Source organism: Rissa tridactyla, chromosome 3, assembly GCF_028500815.1.
Source record: "Rissa tridactyla isolate bRisTri1 chromosome 3, bRisTri1.patW.cur.20221130, whole genome shotgun sequence".
NCBI classification, from domain to species: domain Eukaryota; kingdom Metazoa; phylum Chordata; class Aves; order Charadriiformes; family Laridae; genus Rissa; species Rissa tridactyla.
In genome coordinates, this window is record NC_071468.1 from 119,211,929 (window position 1) to 119,227,186 (window position 15,258).

The 15,258-nt window shown below is 46.8% G+C and overlaps 1 protein-coding gene across 4 annotated transcripts in view; it reads right to left on the bottom strand.

Moving 5' to 3' along the window:
• Positions 1 to 15,258, bottom strand: part of ITSN2 (intersectin 2) — an 88,863-nt gene that overhangs the window by 3,330 nt on the left and 70,275 nt on the right. For 3 of the 4 annotated variants that reach the window (XM_054197274.1, XM_054197272.1, XM_054197273.1), the window contains 7 exons: positions 6,732 to 6,853; positions 5,257 to 5,363; positions 3,772 to 3,955; positions 2,796 to 2,894; positions 2,454 to 2,621; positions 1,371 to 1,583; positions 535 to 656 (listed from right to left, as the gene is read on the bottom strand). In XM_054197274.1, coding sequence (XP_054053249.1) covers positions 535 to 656; positions 1,371 to 1,583; positions 2,454 to 2,621; positions 2,796 to 2,894; positions 3,772 to 3,955; positions 5,257 to 5,363; positions 6,732 to 6,853 — 1,015 coding nt within the window. Of the gene's footprint in view, positions 1 to 534; positions 657 to 1,370; positions 1,584 to 2,453; positions 2,622 to 2,795; positions 2,895 to 3,771; positions 3,956 to 5,256; positions 5,364 to 6,731; positions 6,854 to 11,407; positions 15,119 to 15,258 lie in introns of those variants that run through there. The other variant, XM_054197277.1, reaches the window with a different exon arrangement.

The following is a 15,258-nucleotide window of genomic DNA, read 5'->3' on the forward strand; positions in this document are numbered from 1 at the left end:
ACGGTCAGGGTTGTACCAGAGGCAGGAAATTCCTCAGTATCAGCGACTCCGCCCCAATCGCTTTTGCCATTTTTTTTACCCCCACTGGGTTTCAGAGGCATCACGAATCAAGTTAGTTCAAGGACTAAAGTGATAGAGTTTTCAGATTTCATCTCATGCCACACTTCCACATCAGCCTAAATAAATGGAAGTGGAGCTGGTCTTTTATTAAAGGCTGCTGGGTCACATTAAAGACTGACCAGGACTGGGGAAAAATCTATGGGATGCAGGACTTTGCAGCCCTGGACTATTCTTCTATACAACTGTAACATCCAGGAGCAGCAGATGTGACTCGATTCCACTGCAGCAGCTTCCGCGCAAGCAGAACAAAATCAGAGAAAACTTGGAATTCAAATGAGAGTCAAACTAATGGATTTCCTGACCGAGAGACCAAACCCTGTTCCTGAACTCAGAGACCCCCATGTCTGCTCCCTGGCAACAGCCTGCAGCCATCAGCAACAAGTTTAAGCTCAGATCTGCATTTTGAGTACTCACCGCTCGTTAATGTTGTCAGTTTTAAGCGTGTAAACTCTGTCAATGTGTGATATGTGGAAAACTGGCTCATCACTTGAAGGGTCTGTGGGCATTTTCACTAGGACTTCATTAAGGAAAACAGGCTGAAAGAAAAGCAAACGTCGCTGCGGCAGCGTCACCCTGACAATAAGCAGAAACTCTACAAGGATGTTTCAATACATTGTTTTGCTGTAGGGAAAATGAACGTCGAAGGACACGGGACGAACAATCACATCACCATATAAAGGATGTGAGAAAGGACTGAGAGAAAAAACTACCCTGGCGATACACTCCGTTCTGTTTCACTCGAGGAGCAACTCTGTGAAAGGGGCAGGACCGCGTAAGCAGAGCTGCAGTGTGGAGCCTGGAAATCCCGGAGATCCCACAGCTTCCCTGGCGGAAAGCAGCCCCAATACTCAAACTTATCCCCCCAGCTGCAAAACCTTGAGAACACGCACCGTGTGGACACAGGGACTGAAGTTTTGCACCTTTCACTGTTTTCTAAGAAGGACAGGTATGTTCTTGAGGATGCAGGAACTTGTGCACTTAAGTCAAGGCTCCAGCTTTTGATGTTCAAAAGCTGCTCAGGCACAATGCAGTTTCTGCCCTTTCACCCCAAAGTGGAAACAAGTGTTTATAAAACCAAGAGACAAAAGCCTGTCCTTTTCCAGGGGCTGAGCCAAACGGCATAGTGCCCGTCTGACAGCAAACGATCAGCCAGGCCCAGGCAGCTCGTCCCAGCGGGGAGAACAGCGTTCCTCATGAGAAGCCAGGTCCCACTGTACCAACACGCCCGCGGGGCACCCTGGTTCACTCACCATTTTGTACATTTTGAACTGGGAGTTGCATTTGGGGCTGAAGAGTTTATCGGAGCCGGAAGAGACAAACTGTTTAACCATGTAGGTGAGCAGGAGGAAGTCATTGAAGAGGAAGCCGTACAGCTCCTTACTGCTCTTGGCCTTGTACAGCTTGCCACTGTGCAGGAGCTTCCGTGGTCCCAAGCAGTTTGTGAGGGAGTTGAACACCGGTTGCTAGGAGAGACAAAACCCGTCAGTAGCAGCAAGTTAATGCAGACAGACATCAGTTCCTGCTCCGGTCCACAGCGGAGGCTGCTCAAGCTGGCATCCTCTTCTGTTTTGTTTAACGAATTTAGTTACAAACGGAAAGAAGGGAAACTGTTTTATGATCTGCCATGGTATCAGCGCTGCTCCCAACTTCAAGTAGATTTAAGCCTTACCAACAACACACACCCGGGTCTGACTGGATGAAGGTATTTATCTCATGGCCACTTTTCTGTTGCCCAGAAGCCGTGTTTAAGAAGAGCCCGCAGAGTCTGCCGTCAGGTCACCTCTCCCGGGTGCACAATTAGGTGATGGAACCAGGGCAGACCTTCTGGGCCTGTCGAGCCCCGATTCCTTAAGCAGCCAGTGGAGAACTGTCACAACACCTCATTTTGAAGGCTGTCCTCAAAGGTGCAGGAGCCTGAACCCTCCCCTGCCTTTGAGGATCTGGCAGTGCGGGCTTCCGTGCCCCTTCTGCCTGAAGGAAAACCGTTGGAAACACACACTAAGTGAAATTCCACATAGCACCACCTGACTTAGGGCAGCAGCAGCATGGGCAGAACTTCAGAGATAAGAGTTATTATTTCTGTTCGTTTAACGGTTTAAATGGTATCAGGTTTAAGCTGATAAATCAAGATTTCCCCACTGACAAAATCATGCAAAAATGAGGGCTCACCACATTATGGCTGTGAGCAGAAGATAATAAAAGCTTCTCTGCCGAGAGCTCAGCAGAGAATCGTGTTGCAATAACGAATGTGAGCAAGGACCCCCATTCCCCACCCCGGCCTTTCTAAAATGGCTCAGAAAAGCCGCCGCCGTGCAGCGTATCAACGCGGCTACCTCAGCAAGACCTTCGCACTGCACGTGGGACTGTATCCATTCCAGCCTGTCTGAGTTCTCTTTCTCACGCACGCCTTCGTTAACTTGAGAGCACAGCTCCTCCGCACGCTCCAAGGCAAGCTTGAGGTTACTGTGATCGGGGTGATTTTCTGGAGTGTTCTCTAGAATCTGGTATGGACCAAAAAGGGGAGAAATCCAGACAAGACCAGAGGTAAGCACAGGTACTTCTCCGCACTCTCAGAGAAGTCCCCATAAAGGGACAAGGCTTTTTTTTTTTTGGCTTTTGCTATCGAGATCAAACTCCAAAGCGTTCGCTTACGAAGCCTGGCTGAGGGTACTCACACTCTTTATGAGCAGAGGGTAGCGGGTGATTCTCTGCATAGGTTTCAGGAGGAAACTGGAGAGGGGCATTCCTTTGCAGCGAGGGTCCAAGGCAAGTTTCTATGGGGCAACCCAGAGATTAAACACAGACACCACATTACTCATCAAGAAACAGTTGCCTCACTGCGCTGAAAACTGAAAATTGTCTGATCAGATTCATTTTTCCAGGCGTTCCAAGAAATCTTAGATTTTATGGTAAGCAAACAATACTTGTATCTAGAACAAACAGGAGAGCCGCTGCTGTCACTGTACGCGGATGCCACTGTACGCGGACGCTTTGCCAGCGTAAGCCGCCGGATCATTGTTCATGCGGAATCCTTACATTCAAAACCGTTCCAGCTTTTATTTTCACATTACAGGCTCTGTGCACGTTTTAAAAAACACAAAGCAATAAAAGAAACAAATGCCTGATGTCGACAGTTCCGGCATTTCTCTTTTCACGGCCTCCAAGCCCCCGCATCAGCTGCAGTATGGCAGCAATTCCTGCTTTATTTCTGCAGCGTGCCTGGCTGTGACGCTCGCGGCGCACCTCTGGCCCCGCTGCCACCCCACCGTTCCGACACGCTGCACCCCCGCTGAATTAGAAGCACGTTCAGGGCAACAGCTTCTTTTATTTCAGCTCCACAGACTCTTACCCCTTCGGACAGCATGAATTTTTTGGGAAGGTGCAGACGCTTTGCAGGGTTAGCGTTACACTGAAGCAACGAGCAATGGAATGGGAAGTGGAATAATAGATCAGCTAGAGAGAAAGACAGGTATATAAATAAAAAGCGCACACAGCGTTAACTATGGTCATCATATAAATACACCTTGGAAGGCTCTTAGCTATTTTTGCAAGATTTTACTCTTTTGGGTTATTTTGATCTGGTCGGTGCCGGTTAGACGGGCTCCTGTCATTGAGGAAAGGAGAAAGCACAAAAGCTACTGAATAAGATACCTTTAAGTAGTCTTTGAAATCAGCATCTTCATCGGTTTTCTGCTGCAGCAACGAAGCTCCGTTAAGCTGGCAGCTGCAGAACCGAATGTAGGCCTGCATGTGGGAGAGCTCTGCTGCCAAGATGTCCCCAATCATCTGCACTGGCATTTTTTCTCCTCCCGTTTTCTTACGCACTCGCAAGGCTCTGGAGAGGAAAGAAATCACCATCCAACCTGGCTGCCAAGTCTGCGAGGCCAAAGTCAAGAAGATCCCTACAACATCCATCTCTGAAAGGACGCAAGCCTGCGAGGTGAATTCCCTTACGCGGCACGGGCGCTTCCAGGTGGTGCAGCAGAAAAGGACCTGGGGGTGCTGGTGGACGGCCAGCTTAACATGAGCCAGCAGTGTGCCCAGGTGGCCAAGAAGGCCAACAGCATTCTGGCTTGTATCAGGAACAGCGTGGCCAGCAGGAGCAGGGAAGTGATGGTGCCTCTGTACTCGGCACTGGTGAGGCCTCACCTCGAGTGCTGTGTTCAGTTCTGGGCCCCTCTGTACAAGAGGGACATTGAAGTGCTGGAGCGTGTCCAGAGGAGAGCTACCAGGCTGGTGAGGGGTCTGGAGACCAGGGCATATGAGGAGAGGCTGAGGGAGCTGGGCATGTTTAGCTTGGAGAAGAGGAGGCTGAGGGGAGACCTCATTGCCCTCTACAACTCCCTGAAAGGAGGTTGGAGAGAGGTGGGTGTTGGCCTCTTCTCCCAGGTGAATAATGACAGGACCAGGGGAAATGGTCTGAAGTTGCAGCAGGGGAGGTTTAGGTTAGATATTAGGAAGAATTCCTTTACTGCAAGAGTGGTCAGGCACTGGAACAGCCTGCCCAGGGAGGGGGTTGAGTCACCATCCCTAGAGGTGTTTAAGAAACGTCTAGATGTGGCACTTCAGGGCATGCTCTAGTGGCAGAGATTGTAGGTTGTTTGGTTGGACTCGATGATCTCAAAGGTCCTTTCCAGCCATGAAGATTCTATGATTCTGTGATTCTGAGCCCCAAGCACCACACACTGAGCCGAACCATCTGCCTGACGGGGTCTGCGGGACTGAGACTCTCCTCAGAGGCTTCTGGGACAATCGGCATCAATCTCTACATTCAACCAGCATCCCGTTTCAATGAATTATTAGCCACTTTGTCTCTCCAAAGTTTATTTTTAGAGAACAGAATGTTGCTTTGCAGAAAACTGGGAAGAACGCCTCCCATGCGGATGCTTTTGTGTAGGTTCTGTTTCTAAGGTATTACAGCAAATGTGCATCTGTTCTTGCTGTTTATTCCCCTCTCTCTCATAAAACTTCTTTGTGAGGTGGTCTGAATGCATTTAGCTGTTCCGAATGCACGTGTGCACAGGAAATAATCAGCAAGGACAGAAACATTTACAGGAAAACCAGAAAACTTCCTGGGGAAAGGAACAAGAGAATAAAGATGAGGAGAAAAACATCAGAATGTGGGTAAGTACTCACTTCAGTAGCTTTGTATTTGACATGATGAGTTCCTTCCAGTTAACAAAGATCAGCCCCATTTCTCCTTCTGTGAGACAGCCCGAATCAGCCATCGGTTTCTGGAAAACCTGCGGTCAAAAAATTAGAAAGGTGAGTGATTCTTCAGAGAGAAAAGCAGCTCAGCCTCTTGGTTAGCCTAGCAGTGATTCTGCTTTTTTTGAACGCTCAGTGTCCAGTTTCCCAGGAGAAGTTAAAAGCAATTCCTTACTAGCGCTTGTGACAGCTGTCGCTGTTTTTCCTGAGTGCGTGACCTCATTCTGACACCGCCGTCACCATTTGTGACGCAGGGACAAGCACTGGGACCCACAGGCTGAGCGTTCAGCAGAGCATTCCCATCATTTCGGAGTCAACTGCTCCACAAACTGCACTGACGCATCACACCCGTCCCCATCCCCAGAGCGCTCACAGTCAACCTGCGTCCAGAGCTACAGCTTCTTGCGGGGACCCTCGGCACAAGACCTCTGGCCAGCAGAGAACCCGTGTACCTCAGGCTATTTAACATCTTGAACACTTCACCACAGAGCTGTTTTACAGAGAGAGGTCCCAGACCTCCTAATGCTGGCCAGTTCCTGCCCTGCCCACTGAGGTGGTCTGGCCTCCAGAAATAAAATCGGAGACGAAGGCAGATGATAAACTTTTATGGTGCTTATACAGCTTCTGTCATGAGCCTGGGCAGCTTTGGCAGACATCCCGGCCCGGCCCAGCATCTTTACACTGAGCCCGAACACCTGAGAGCAGGATCATAGAATCATAGGGTTGGAAGGGACCTCTGGAGATCATCTCGTCCAACCCCCTGCCAGAGCAGGGTCACCCAGAGCAGGTTGCACAGGAACGCGTCCAGGCGGGTTTGGAATGTCTCCAGAGACGGAGACTCCACCACCTCTCTGGGCAGCCTCTGCCAGGGCTCTGCCACCCTCAAAGGAAAGAAGTTCCTCCTCATGTTTAGGTGGAACTTCCTATGCTCAAGTTTGTGCCTGTTACCTCTTGTCCTGTCCCTGGGCACCACTGAGAAGAGCCTGGCCCCATCCTCCTGACACCCACCCTTGAAGTATTGATAAGTGTTGATAAGGTCCCCCCTCAGTTGTCTTTTTTCCAGACTGAAGAGACCCAAATCCCTCAGTCTTTCTTCATAAGAGAGGTGTTCCAGTCCCCTCATCATCTTGGTAGCCCTTTGCTGCACCCTCTCCAGCAGTTCCCTGTCCCTCTTGAACCGGGGAGCCCAGATGTGGAACGCAGGAAGGTCCTTGTAAGACGATGGCTTTCACAACGTGAGGTTTTTGCCTGGTGGACAACCACATAACGCTCGCTAGAAAGGGAAGTACTCACACTTTCTTCCTCTCACATTTCACAATTTGTAAGGATCCCTTTATCGCTATTATTCAGTAGGACAGAGGTGTTCTTTTCCCAAATGCATCTTCACATCTGAGACATCTCACCTCTAAGACAAGCTGAAGATCGTCCATATACCTTTCTTCCGTCTGAATGAGTTCGTGAATGTAGCCCTGCCTCTTCCTTTCCATCGGTTGCATAGTGTCAAGGCTTTGGAGATCAGCACACCCTACAAGAAGTAAGCCAGTAGTTTAGATCCCGCTCAGGCCATCAGATCTGAGGAATTAACAAAATTGCATCAACACACACCCGCCGACGGTTCAGCCTATATACACACACGGTGGTTCTCTTTAGAAACCCTGTCCACAGCAGCAGCGGGTTTCAAAATCGAGTGATGCACTCATCAACCCCCTCCCCGCTTTCTGTCATTTTTTAGTCTGTCACCTTTTATTTCTTCTAACATCCCTTGTTTTTGTAATGTGATGCCAAAAAAGAATTCCTGACTTCCTGCCGCTCCATTTGTCTGATGATTTCTCTCATCTCCTCCCCTTTTCTGCCACACCGTTGTCAAGACTCTGGTTTTCTCTTACCTTACACAATGTCCTTCGTGAGATGAAGTCATCTAGAACGGGTCTGGGTCTGACTTAGGACATTGCACCTTTAATCTCTACCCCATTTCTAGAGCACCCTGCCTCCGCGATTAATTTATGATACGAACCACCAGAACAGATTTGTAAAGTTATAACGCATAGTGTTACAGTTGCGTAACTTCACAGTTGCACAACTATTTTTCTCGTTTAGAAACAGAATGAGCCTGAAACACGTTGAATTGTGTTTATGCATCAAGTCTGAATAATCACAGTCATGCACGGGAACACACAGCCATTCAGTGACACAAATCGCAATTTTCGGTAATAACATGCAGACCCTGCAGCTTCACGCGGCGTTTTCTCTGCTGACACACGTTAGTAAGCACGACAACGATGTCTGAAATTTAGTAACCAAATCGAAAACTGGTAAAAAGGAAGCAGTGAATATGTTTAGATGGGTAAAGGGGAGCACAGAAAGCCGAACCCCGACGCCGCTGTTAGCCCGCGCGTGCCAGCAGAGCACTGCAGCGTAGCGGGGCGGGGGGAAAAGAAAATAAACAATCGCAGAGCGTTTGAGAACATACATCTACTGTTTGATGTGACGGCATCAGGTTTTAATACAGCGTGACCTGTGGATTTTGCAGGAGAGCAGAAAGGACGTCGCAGGGACTCATTTAGATCCAGCATTTCTAGAGGAACGAGGCTTTTTGAAAGTTTACAGGTGTCAGGAGAGGCAGCGTGACCTACAGCACGGAGGTACTGTGCTAACAGATGGAGCACCCTAACACACGTAGGACACTACACCACCACTTTATTCATGTCACTAGAACATGCCCCATCCCTGGAGGGGTTCAAGGCCAGGCTGGATGGGGCTTTGTGCAGCCTGGTCTAGTGGGAGGTGTCCCTGCCCAGGGCAGGGGGTTGGAACTGGATGATCTTTAAGGTCCATTCCAACCCAAACCATTCTGTGATTCTATTCATCGCCAACGTATAGATCTGCTCATGGGAAGGCTGCTCTAAATAACGAAATGAAAATCTGGGGGAGCGGAAGACCCAAGAAACACAAAACATTTGGCTAAACTTGATGTGACAATGGCTTAGTGGGCACCTCATAGGCTTGCGCGCTTCCCGCTGGCCAGGCATCGAGCTGCTTTGAGGGAGCAGCATCCTTCAGCGACAGAGAAACACTTGTCAAATGGAGTTTTATGACACCGAAGTATTTTAATGGGGAAACCCTTGGAACAACACAAAGAAGTAAAGCAATAAAGGCAACAGCTAGATTTAAAATCAGGACTTTTCAGTTCTGTTCTATACCCTTAAGGAGGATCACAGATCTTAAGCTTTCTGACAAGATTTCAAAAAAAATGCCACTTTTTATTAATAGATCCGGGATTGCAGCTCTTTTGATCGTGCAGAATGCTGCTTCTGGCATTAGATGTTCCCAAAGTTACACTCAGGCCAAAATTAGATGAGAAAAAGGAGTAAAGTTACAGATCAAAGCGATTCCTATCACGTTTGGTATCTCAGTCCATCAAGATGGACCGCGTGTGCTACTTCTGGATTCCGGCATCCTTCTTCACTCCGTACAGGACTGAGTTTCAGCCCACCCGGTTCCTACGACACGAAATTTCAGGATACTCAAGGGCTTCCACAGTAACCGGACTTGATTTGTCCAGACTTTGAAATCTCAGCTTTGACCACGTGGTTTTCTCTTCTAGTGGAAGGTACGGCCCTGCAACAACAAAAGCAGGGAGGGACCCACGCTCCCGTTGCTGGTTGCTTCTGTCACAGCTGTTAGAACAAAACAACCCACGCGCTGGGATCTGCGGCTGCCTCATGCTGTCTACCTAAAGTTGAAGCACACACTGGAAGGAAAACAGGTCTTTTTTTATACACCTAAAATAGACCTCGTTTATAAGCTCATTATCAGACACAAAACCGCCGTTAAATTAACTGGCTCCTGCACTAACCTTGTGTTTGGACCGTCAGCCTTTGGGATGAATGGATGAGTGCTATTTTATATTTAAATACGCACTAGTGTAAACACCCCAAATTTTGATGGGTCTGATGATACTGGTATAAAACCATAGTACGCAATCCTCACATCTGATTTTAGAGGGTGAATTCAGGCATTTGGATCTGAAGGGAAGAAAGGCAAACAAGATGGAGAATAAAACAACCCACCTACTGCATTTGCCAACGTTTTTTTTCCAAAGTGGCCACAGCAACCCATGGGTTCACTGGTACGGAAAGGGTGGACCCACATCTCTACCCATTCTCCTCCCACATTCCTCTTCCCTCCTTTCCTTGCATCAGCTCTGGCACTTATCTGACTCCCAGCTCACACCCTGGCAGCAAACGGATCCCGAGGGGGGAAAACAAAGCAGTAGTTTTCTGCTAGTTTAGCCGCCGGGAATGCGCGTGGAAGCAGTAAAACTGCCTTTTTTTGCCAGCAGACAGCTGTCGGTTTGGCTTCTGCCTTGTGAAGCTTCATCCCAAGCTTCCCACACAGCTAAGGAAAAGCAACGAGGTTTTGGGAGCGCCTGCAGAGGGGAATCGCAGCTGCTCACCTCCCGCTGTTGCCTGGGTAAGGGGTTTTCATTCCCTTCGGAGGGCAGGCCAGCCTGCCGCTTCCGCCGCGGCTGCTCACACAACCTGGGGCACCACCTCCCAGCTCCCTCCCGAGAACAGCATGGGACGGGGCGAGCAGTGGGTGCCTGGTACCTTTGAAACTTCGGGCATCACAAGAGAGAGATGCCTGCTCCAACCGCGGTACCTTTCCGCGATACATCCCGCTCTCCCAGACGAGGAAGCGGCTGTCTCACAGGGGCAGGGAAAAACAAGCTGGAGAGTTTATAAACAGGAAATCCCAGTCTCTAAAGTTACAGTTAAAATTATACCTCCCTCTCCAACTATACCCGAACAAGAAACACTTTCTTCCTACTAACATAACCTTGCAGGAAAAACTGCTGAGGTTCACAGTTAAAAGATGTTCTACTCTGCAGGAGATTCAAACACCTGAAAAACATGGGGGCGAAAACCCTTCCAATTACTGCCATAGTTTGGGTTTGTGTATGTTCAAGGGGAAGAATGACACTTCCTGAAGAAACCTTCCAAAGAAAGAAAGATGAACGAGATCTATCACCATTTCAAAAAACTTCAGTTTTTTTCTTTGTTAAAAAAAGGGGTAGCGAATTAAAAAGTCCTTCACGTAAAAGTCAATTCCAGAGAACTGAGGTAAAAAACAGATGGATAAAAGCCTTTGCAAGATGCCCAGATCTGCTCGGGCACCAAGCGCTTTGTCCCCTTCCCCAATGAACTTTCCCACTCAACAAACAATGAAAAAACACATTAAAAATGACAACTCTGGAAAGACATCTTAAGCCTCAAACGTGAGCTGGAGCACTTGCCCCGAAGGATCCATCTCTACCAGGGGCAACACTGCTCACCAGTGAAGCGGTGATCACCAGTGAAGACTATTCAGGGGTAAGAAGTGGCCTCCATAAACTGCACTTGTAAAGAACTAGCGGGGTTTGTTTAGGGTTGGGGGTTGGTGTTTTCTTCTTTGGTGTTTGTTTTTTTTTAAATTATTATTTTTGTTTGGGTTTTTTTTTTTTTTTTAGCTCCAGGCAGTTGATAATGGCTGGAAAAAGCAGCTAAGGTGGGTTTTTTTGCCTGCCTTAGCCTGCCTCTGTTTTCCCAGGCTACCATAGAAAGACTACATCTCACCTGGGGTACCACGGGCTGGCAAGAAAATAGTCCCTTTAGCACAGCCGGAGAACAGAGCGACGGTAACAGGGGACATCACCCCCAGCCATTTACAGTCTCTGCAGGGCACACAATGGCTAATCCACTTGCAACCTGCTCCTGGCACTGCCTGTGGCTGCCAGTAGCCTCTCTGCCTACTGAAACCACTGAGAGGAATTAATCCAAGAAATCTGCCACCGCGGAAAGGCCGGTTTCCATCAGGCCCTGGGAAACATAATAAAAACTTTTATCCAGTCTCCCCTGATGAGTCAATGCAGCATTCTCTCTGTGCTACAACGGAAGAAATTTTATGATTCCATTTTCAAGAGGTAAAAACTTAAGTCGCCCCGTCGCAGAGCCAGGTAACATAACGCTCGTACCAAGCTATTCCGATGGGAAAAAAATCCTCCCCGGATGGACAAAAAAACCACAACAGACAAACTAGAGCCTTTTACGTGTCCCTTTAATAAAATACATTTGCATAGTTATCTTACAACTTTGTTTAAAACCAAAGGTGAACAATTGCCCCATGCTAAGCATAGCCTGCATTTGCATGTCGTAACAATCATCCCCCAACATTAATACTCTAGCTTGAAAAGAACAACAGAAGAGATTTTTAAGGCAGCACACACCGTTACGTAGCAGTTTTATTAGTTCATTACATTAAAGTAGCACGACCCTGTAGCAGCTCCCAACACAACTGCAGGCCAAGGGTTGTCAGCATTCCTACGAGCAGACTTATTTACAGGTGTTTTCAACCCGACCCAAGAAAATCACCCAGGGATACGATCTGGCCAAGCATCGAGATGGCGTAAAGATTCAATGACTGGTAGGAGATGCTTCCATTATTAGCACGTAAGGTTTTTAATCGAGCTTTATGCCTTCTGCACTCCTACCTGTAACATTATTAACATTGACACTGCGATAGCGCTTTGGATGCTCTCTCAGCCCTCCGCCATCAGCGACCCCTCGCACACCCCAGCCCTGCAACCAGGGCTTGGTGGTGGCACCGCTTTCTCGCGTGGGTCCTACTGCTGGGTCAGGAGCTCAGCTCTGCCAACTACGCTTGTGTAAAACCACACTTTTGGAGTCGGTTAGTCCATCAGGCAAAGCAGACAGTGGCAAAATTAGGAATCGTTTCAGTACCTGTTCTTATGCATTTACAGCATTGATACTGTTCTTCTCCCCAGCTACCCCATGGCTATTCTCTGCTGGCCCACGGGAAACAACATGAAGCCAGTATTCCGCGGCAGACAACAGCAGATTTTGGCTTTCCTGGCTGGCTTCAGCTTTAACTGTTCACCTTGTGTGGCTCTGAGCAACGCTTAGCCTCTCAGCTCTTCACTGGGGACCATCAGTTCAACAGATAACTCTATTTTCCACTTGTCCTTAGTTCCAAAGCCAACCGTTTTCACCCAACTAAGGGATGAACGCTTTAACGCTAGTTTTGCTCGGCTGGCTGGGACAACAGCTGAACGCAACTCCACGAACTTCTATCAACCAGGGAGTGGATTGCACACAGCCAGAGAAAAAGTAACATTTTTGAACGAAAAAGTCTGATTTAAGCCCAGCTTCTAGTAGCTACACCTCTTGAGTGATACAGAACAGTATTTTAAAATAATCTTGTCTTTCCTATCGCTGATCTGATGTACACATAGTGTTCCCTCCCCACCAGTGTGCGGAGGAGAGCAGAGCTCTCGGGTGATCGTGCTTGAGCTGCGTGAGGCAGACTTCTGCAGTAGAGATAAATACTGAAGGCAGGGACTACGTCTCTTTCAATCACCGTGATTAAGGTGTATTATTATTATTATTGTTACTACAATTCGAGAATTTAGAGTGTAGTCAGGTAATACTGGAAGATGAAGAGGGAACCGTGAAGGCTCCAAACGCTTCATTTCAATACTCATCAGTTCCAACGGAGGGGCGGCTCTTTCAATAATTATCAATGCTCACATCTACCTTCCCAACCGTCTCTCACACTCCTTGTGTGAAACCTTACCTAATACTACCCTCAGCTCCAATTGCATCAGTTAAAAAATGGGTAGAATGCCAGTTGTTTTTGGAAACTGCCGTGTAACTATTCCCTAGAACATCCCAGATAGGATGTGAAGTTGGTTTTGATTTTTAAAAAGACAATTAGTAGCAATTAGGCATTCAAGGAAAACCGTCGCTGAACATTGGGAAGTCGGTTTGGCTCAAATCCCACAGGTTACAAGTGCCTTTTAGAAATGGGGTAATTTCTAAGATCACCTAATTATTAGGCTACAGTGAGTGACTTTGATGCCACTGGTGTAGCACAACACGCTTCAGGCTGTATTAAACACGCTTTCAAGGTCAGAGATTCAGAGAAGGCAATTCAGAGTTATTCGCATATTTTAGTAGAAATACTTAAAATGTAGTTTCATAAGGAAATGAAGTCAGCTAGAATATTTGAGGAATTATCTAGCACATTATTTGCCTACAATAACATGATTTCATTCTATAACAAAATATTGGTTTAGACAAAATACATCCAGAATAAAAATCCATTTGTAGTATTATGTAGGCACACTGCTGTAGTCCGTATTGCACAAAAGATATCTCTCTGAACTAAAGGGCACATATACATTATTTGATCAAGTATATTAAATACATAACATCTCACTCTCTCTATAGAATTTCTGGAGAAAGGCTTTTAAATCTCTGCCATTGGACTAACCTTTTCCTGATAGTACCTTCACAACATTCATATATATAGGTACGTAGTAAACAGTGTTTTGTAAACATTGCTGATTGCATAAGTGACCTTTGCTGTTTCGTAACCAAGTTCAGGAAAATAACTAAATTAAATACCATGTCTACCAGGGCTCTCCTGCTGTGAAAGGAGCACGGAACTATTCAATCAGGCAAGGAGTCTGCTATTAAGTCGATCCTTTTATTTACAGGGGTATCGGGGTTATAGCCCTGGTCCCTCCCTCTCCCCAGACTAATAAACCGTGGGCACCGTTACTGCGCCATGCCCCTGACGTGCCATAACCGTACCTTTAAGGACCACTTTTGAGCTGAGGAGCGTAGTTCCATTTTTAAGCCCAAATGCTCTGCCTTCAGCTCCAGGTGTCTGTTAGTGTTTCTTTTCTGGCAACATTTCTTTATCAAGGTTACCTATGTATTCGCCTGCTAATTTATTTAACAGAAAGAAGAGCGGCAGCTTTCAGATAGAATTTACGTTAAGTCACTGCAGACTGTAGCCAGATAAAAACACTGTTCAGTACCGTTAACTATTTAATGAAGAAAAGGGGCAGGGGAAGGGCTGAGTAGCACAGAGACTGTGTAAGTACTTACTGCAGTAACGAGTACATGTTTGCTGTTTGCTAGAACTGAAAGCAAATACGAATGATCGGAACCAGGTATTTAACAGAAGGAGGTCATTTAGGGATAGGACATATTGAGCCAAAACAACCTGAATTCCTGCTATAGTATTACTGCGAAGGAAGAAAAAAATTAAAATATCCTCCACCCTACGCTTAATAGTTCTTTCCCCAGTTAAAAAGGGTATTTAAAAGGCTGGATGGACCACACCAGATCTAAATCTTAGATCTCGTAGCATGTTTGTAATCACAGTGACTATCAGCAGCAGAGACAGGTAGGGTTTGTTTTCTGCCTGAGCCTTGTAGGCTGCCAAATTTTCAAAGCTCAATATGTACGAGATTCAATCAAGTCCATTAGAACAGTAATCAGCAAACATTTTAATTCTGCAAAGTACGTACATTACAACATTAAAAGAACACAACTGCCCGTTCAAAACAGCTCAGATAAACTGTGCAAATAGTGGGTCTTTGTGTGTCTGCAATCCCACCATGCAAACGATAACTTGATATGCATGCTAATGATCTGCCATTACCAATACCAAACAAAAATGCTAAAGGAAACAAGAATGAACAGCAGTGAAAGCCACACAAAGACCCACTATCCTTTCTGCTGTTACAAGTCAACTGTAACGGTAGATTATAAGAAAACCCACAAAACTCTAATTTCTTGACTGGATCTAACGTTCAAACGAAGCAAAAGGATTGTGTCAGAGATACGTGAGCAGGGCTGGCCACCCTGCCTCCACGCTACAGTCAAACTCGGATAGTGGGTCTCTGAGGTGCTTTCACACTGGAAGACAACATTGGGTCCTAAAAAAAACAAAAAAAAAACAAAAAATGAAGGATAAAATGAACATAAATTTGAAGAGTGAAACATATGAGTTCTATGGACAAAGACAGAACAACACCAAAAAGGTCAGAAAGGAATGACTAACATTCAACTTTCTGAA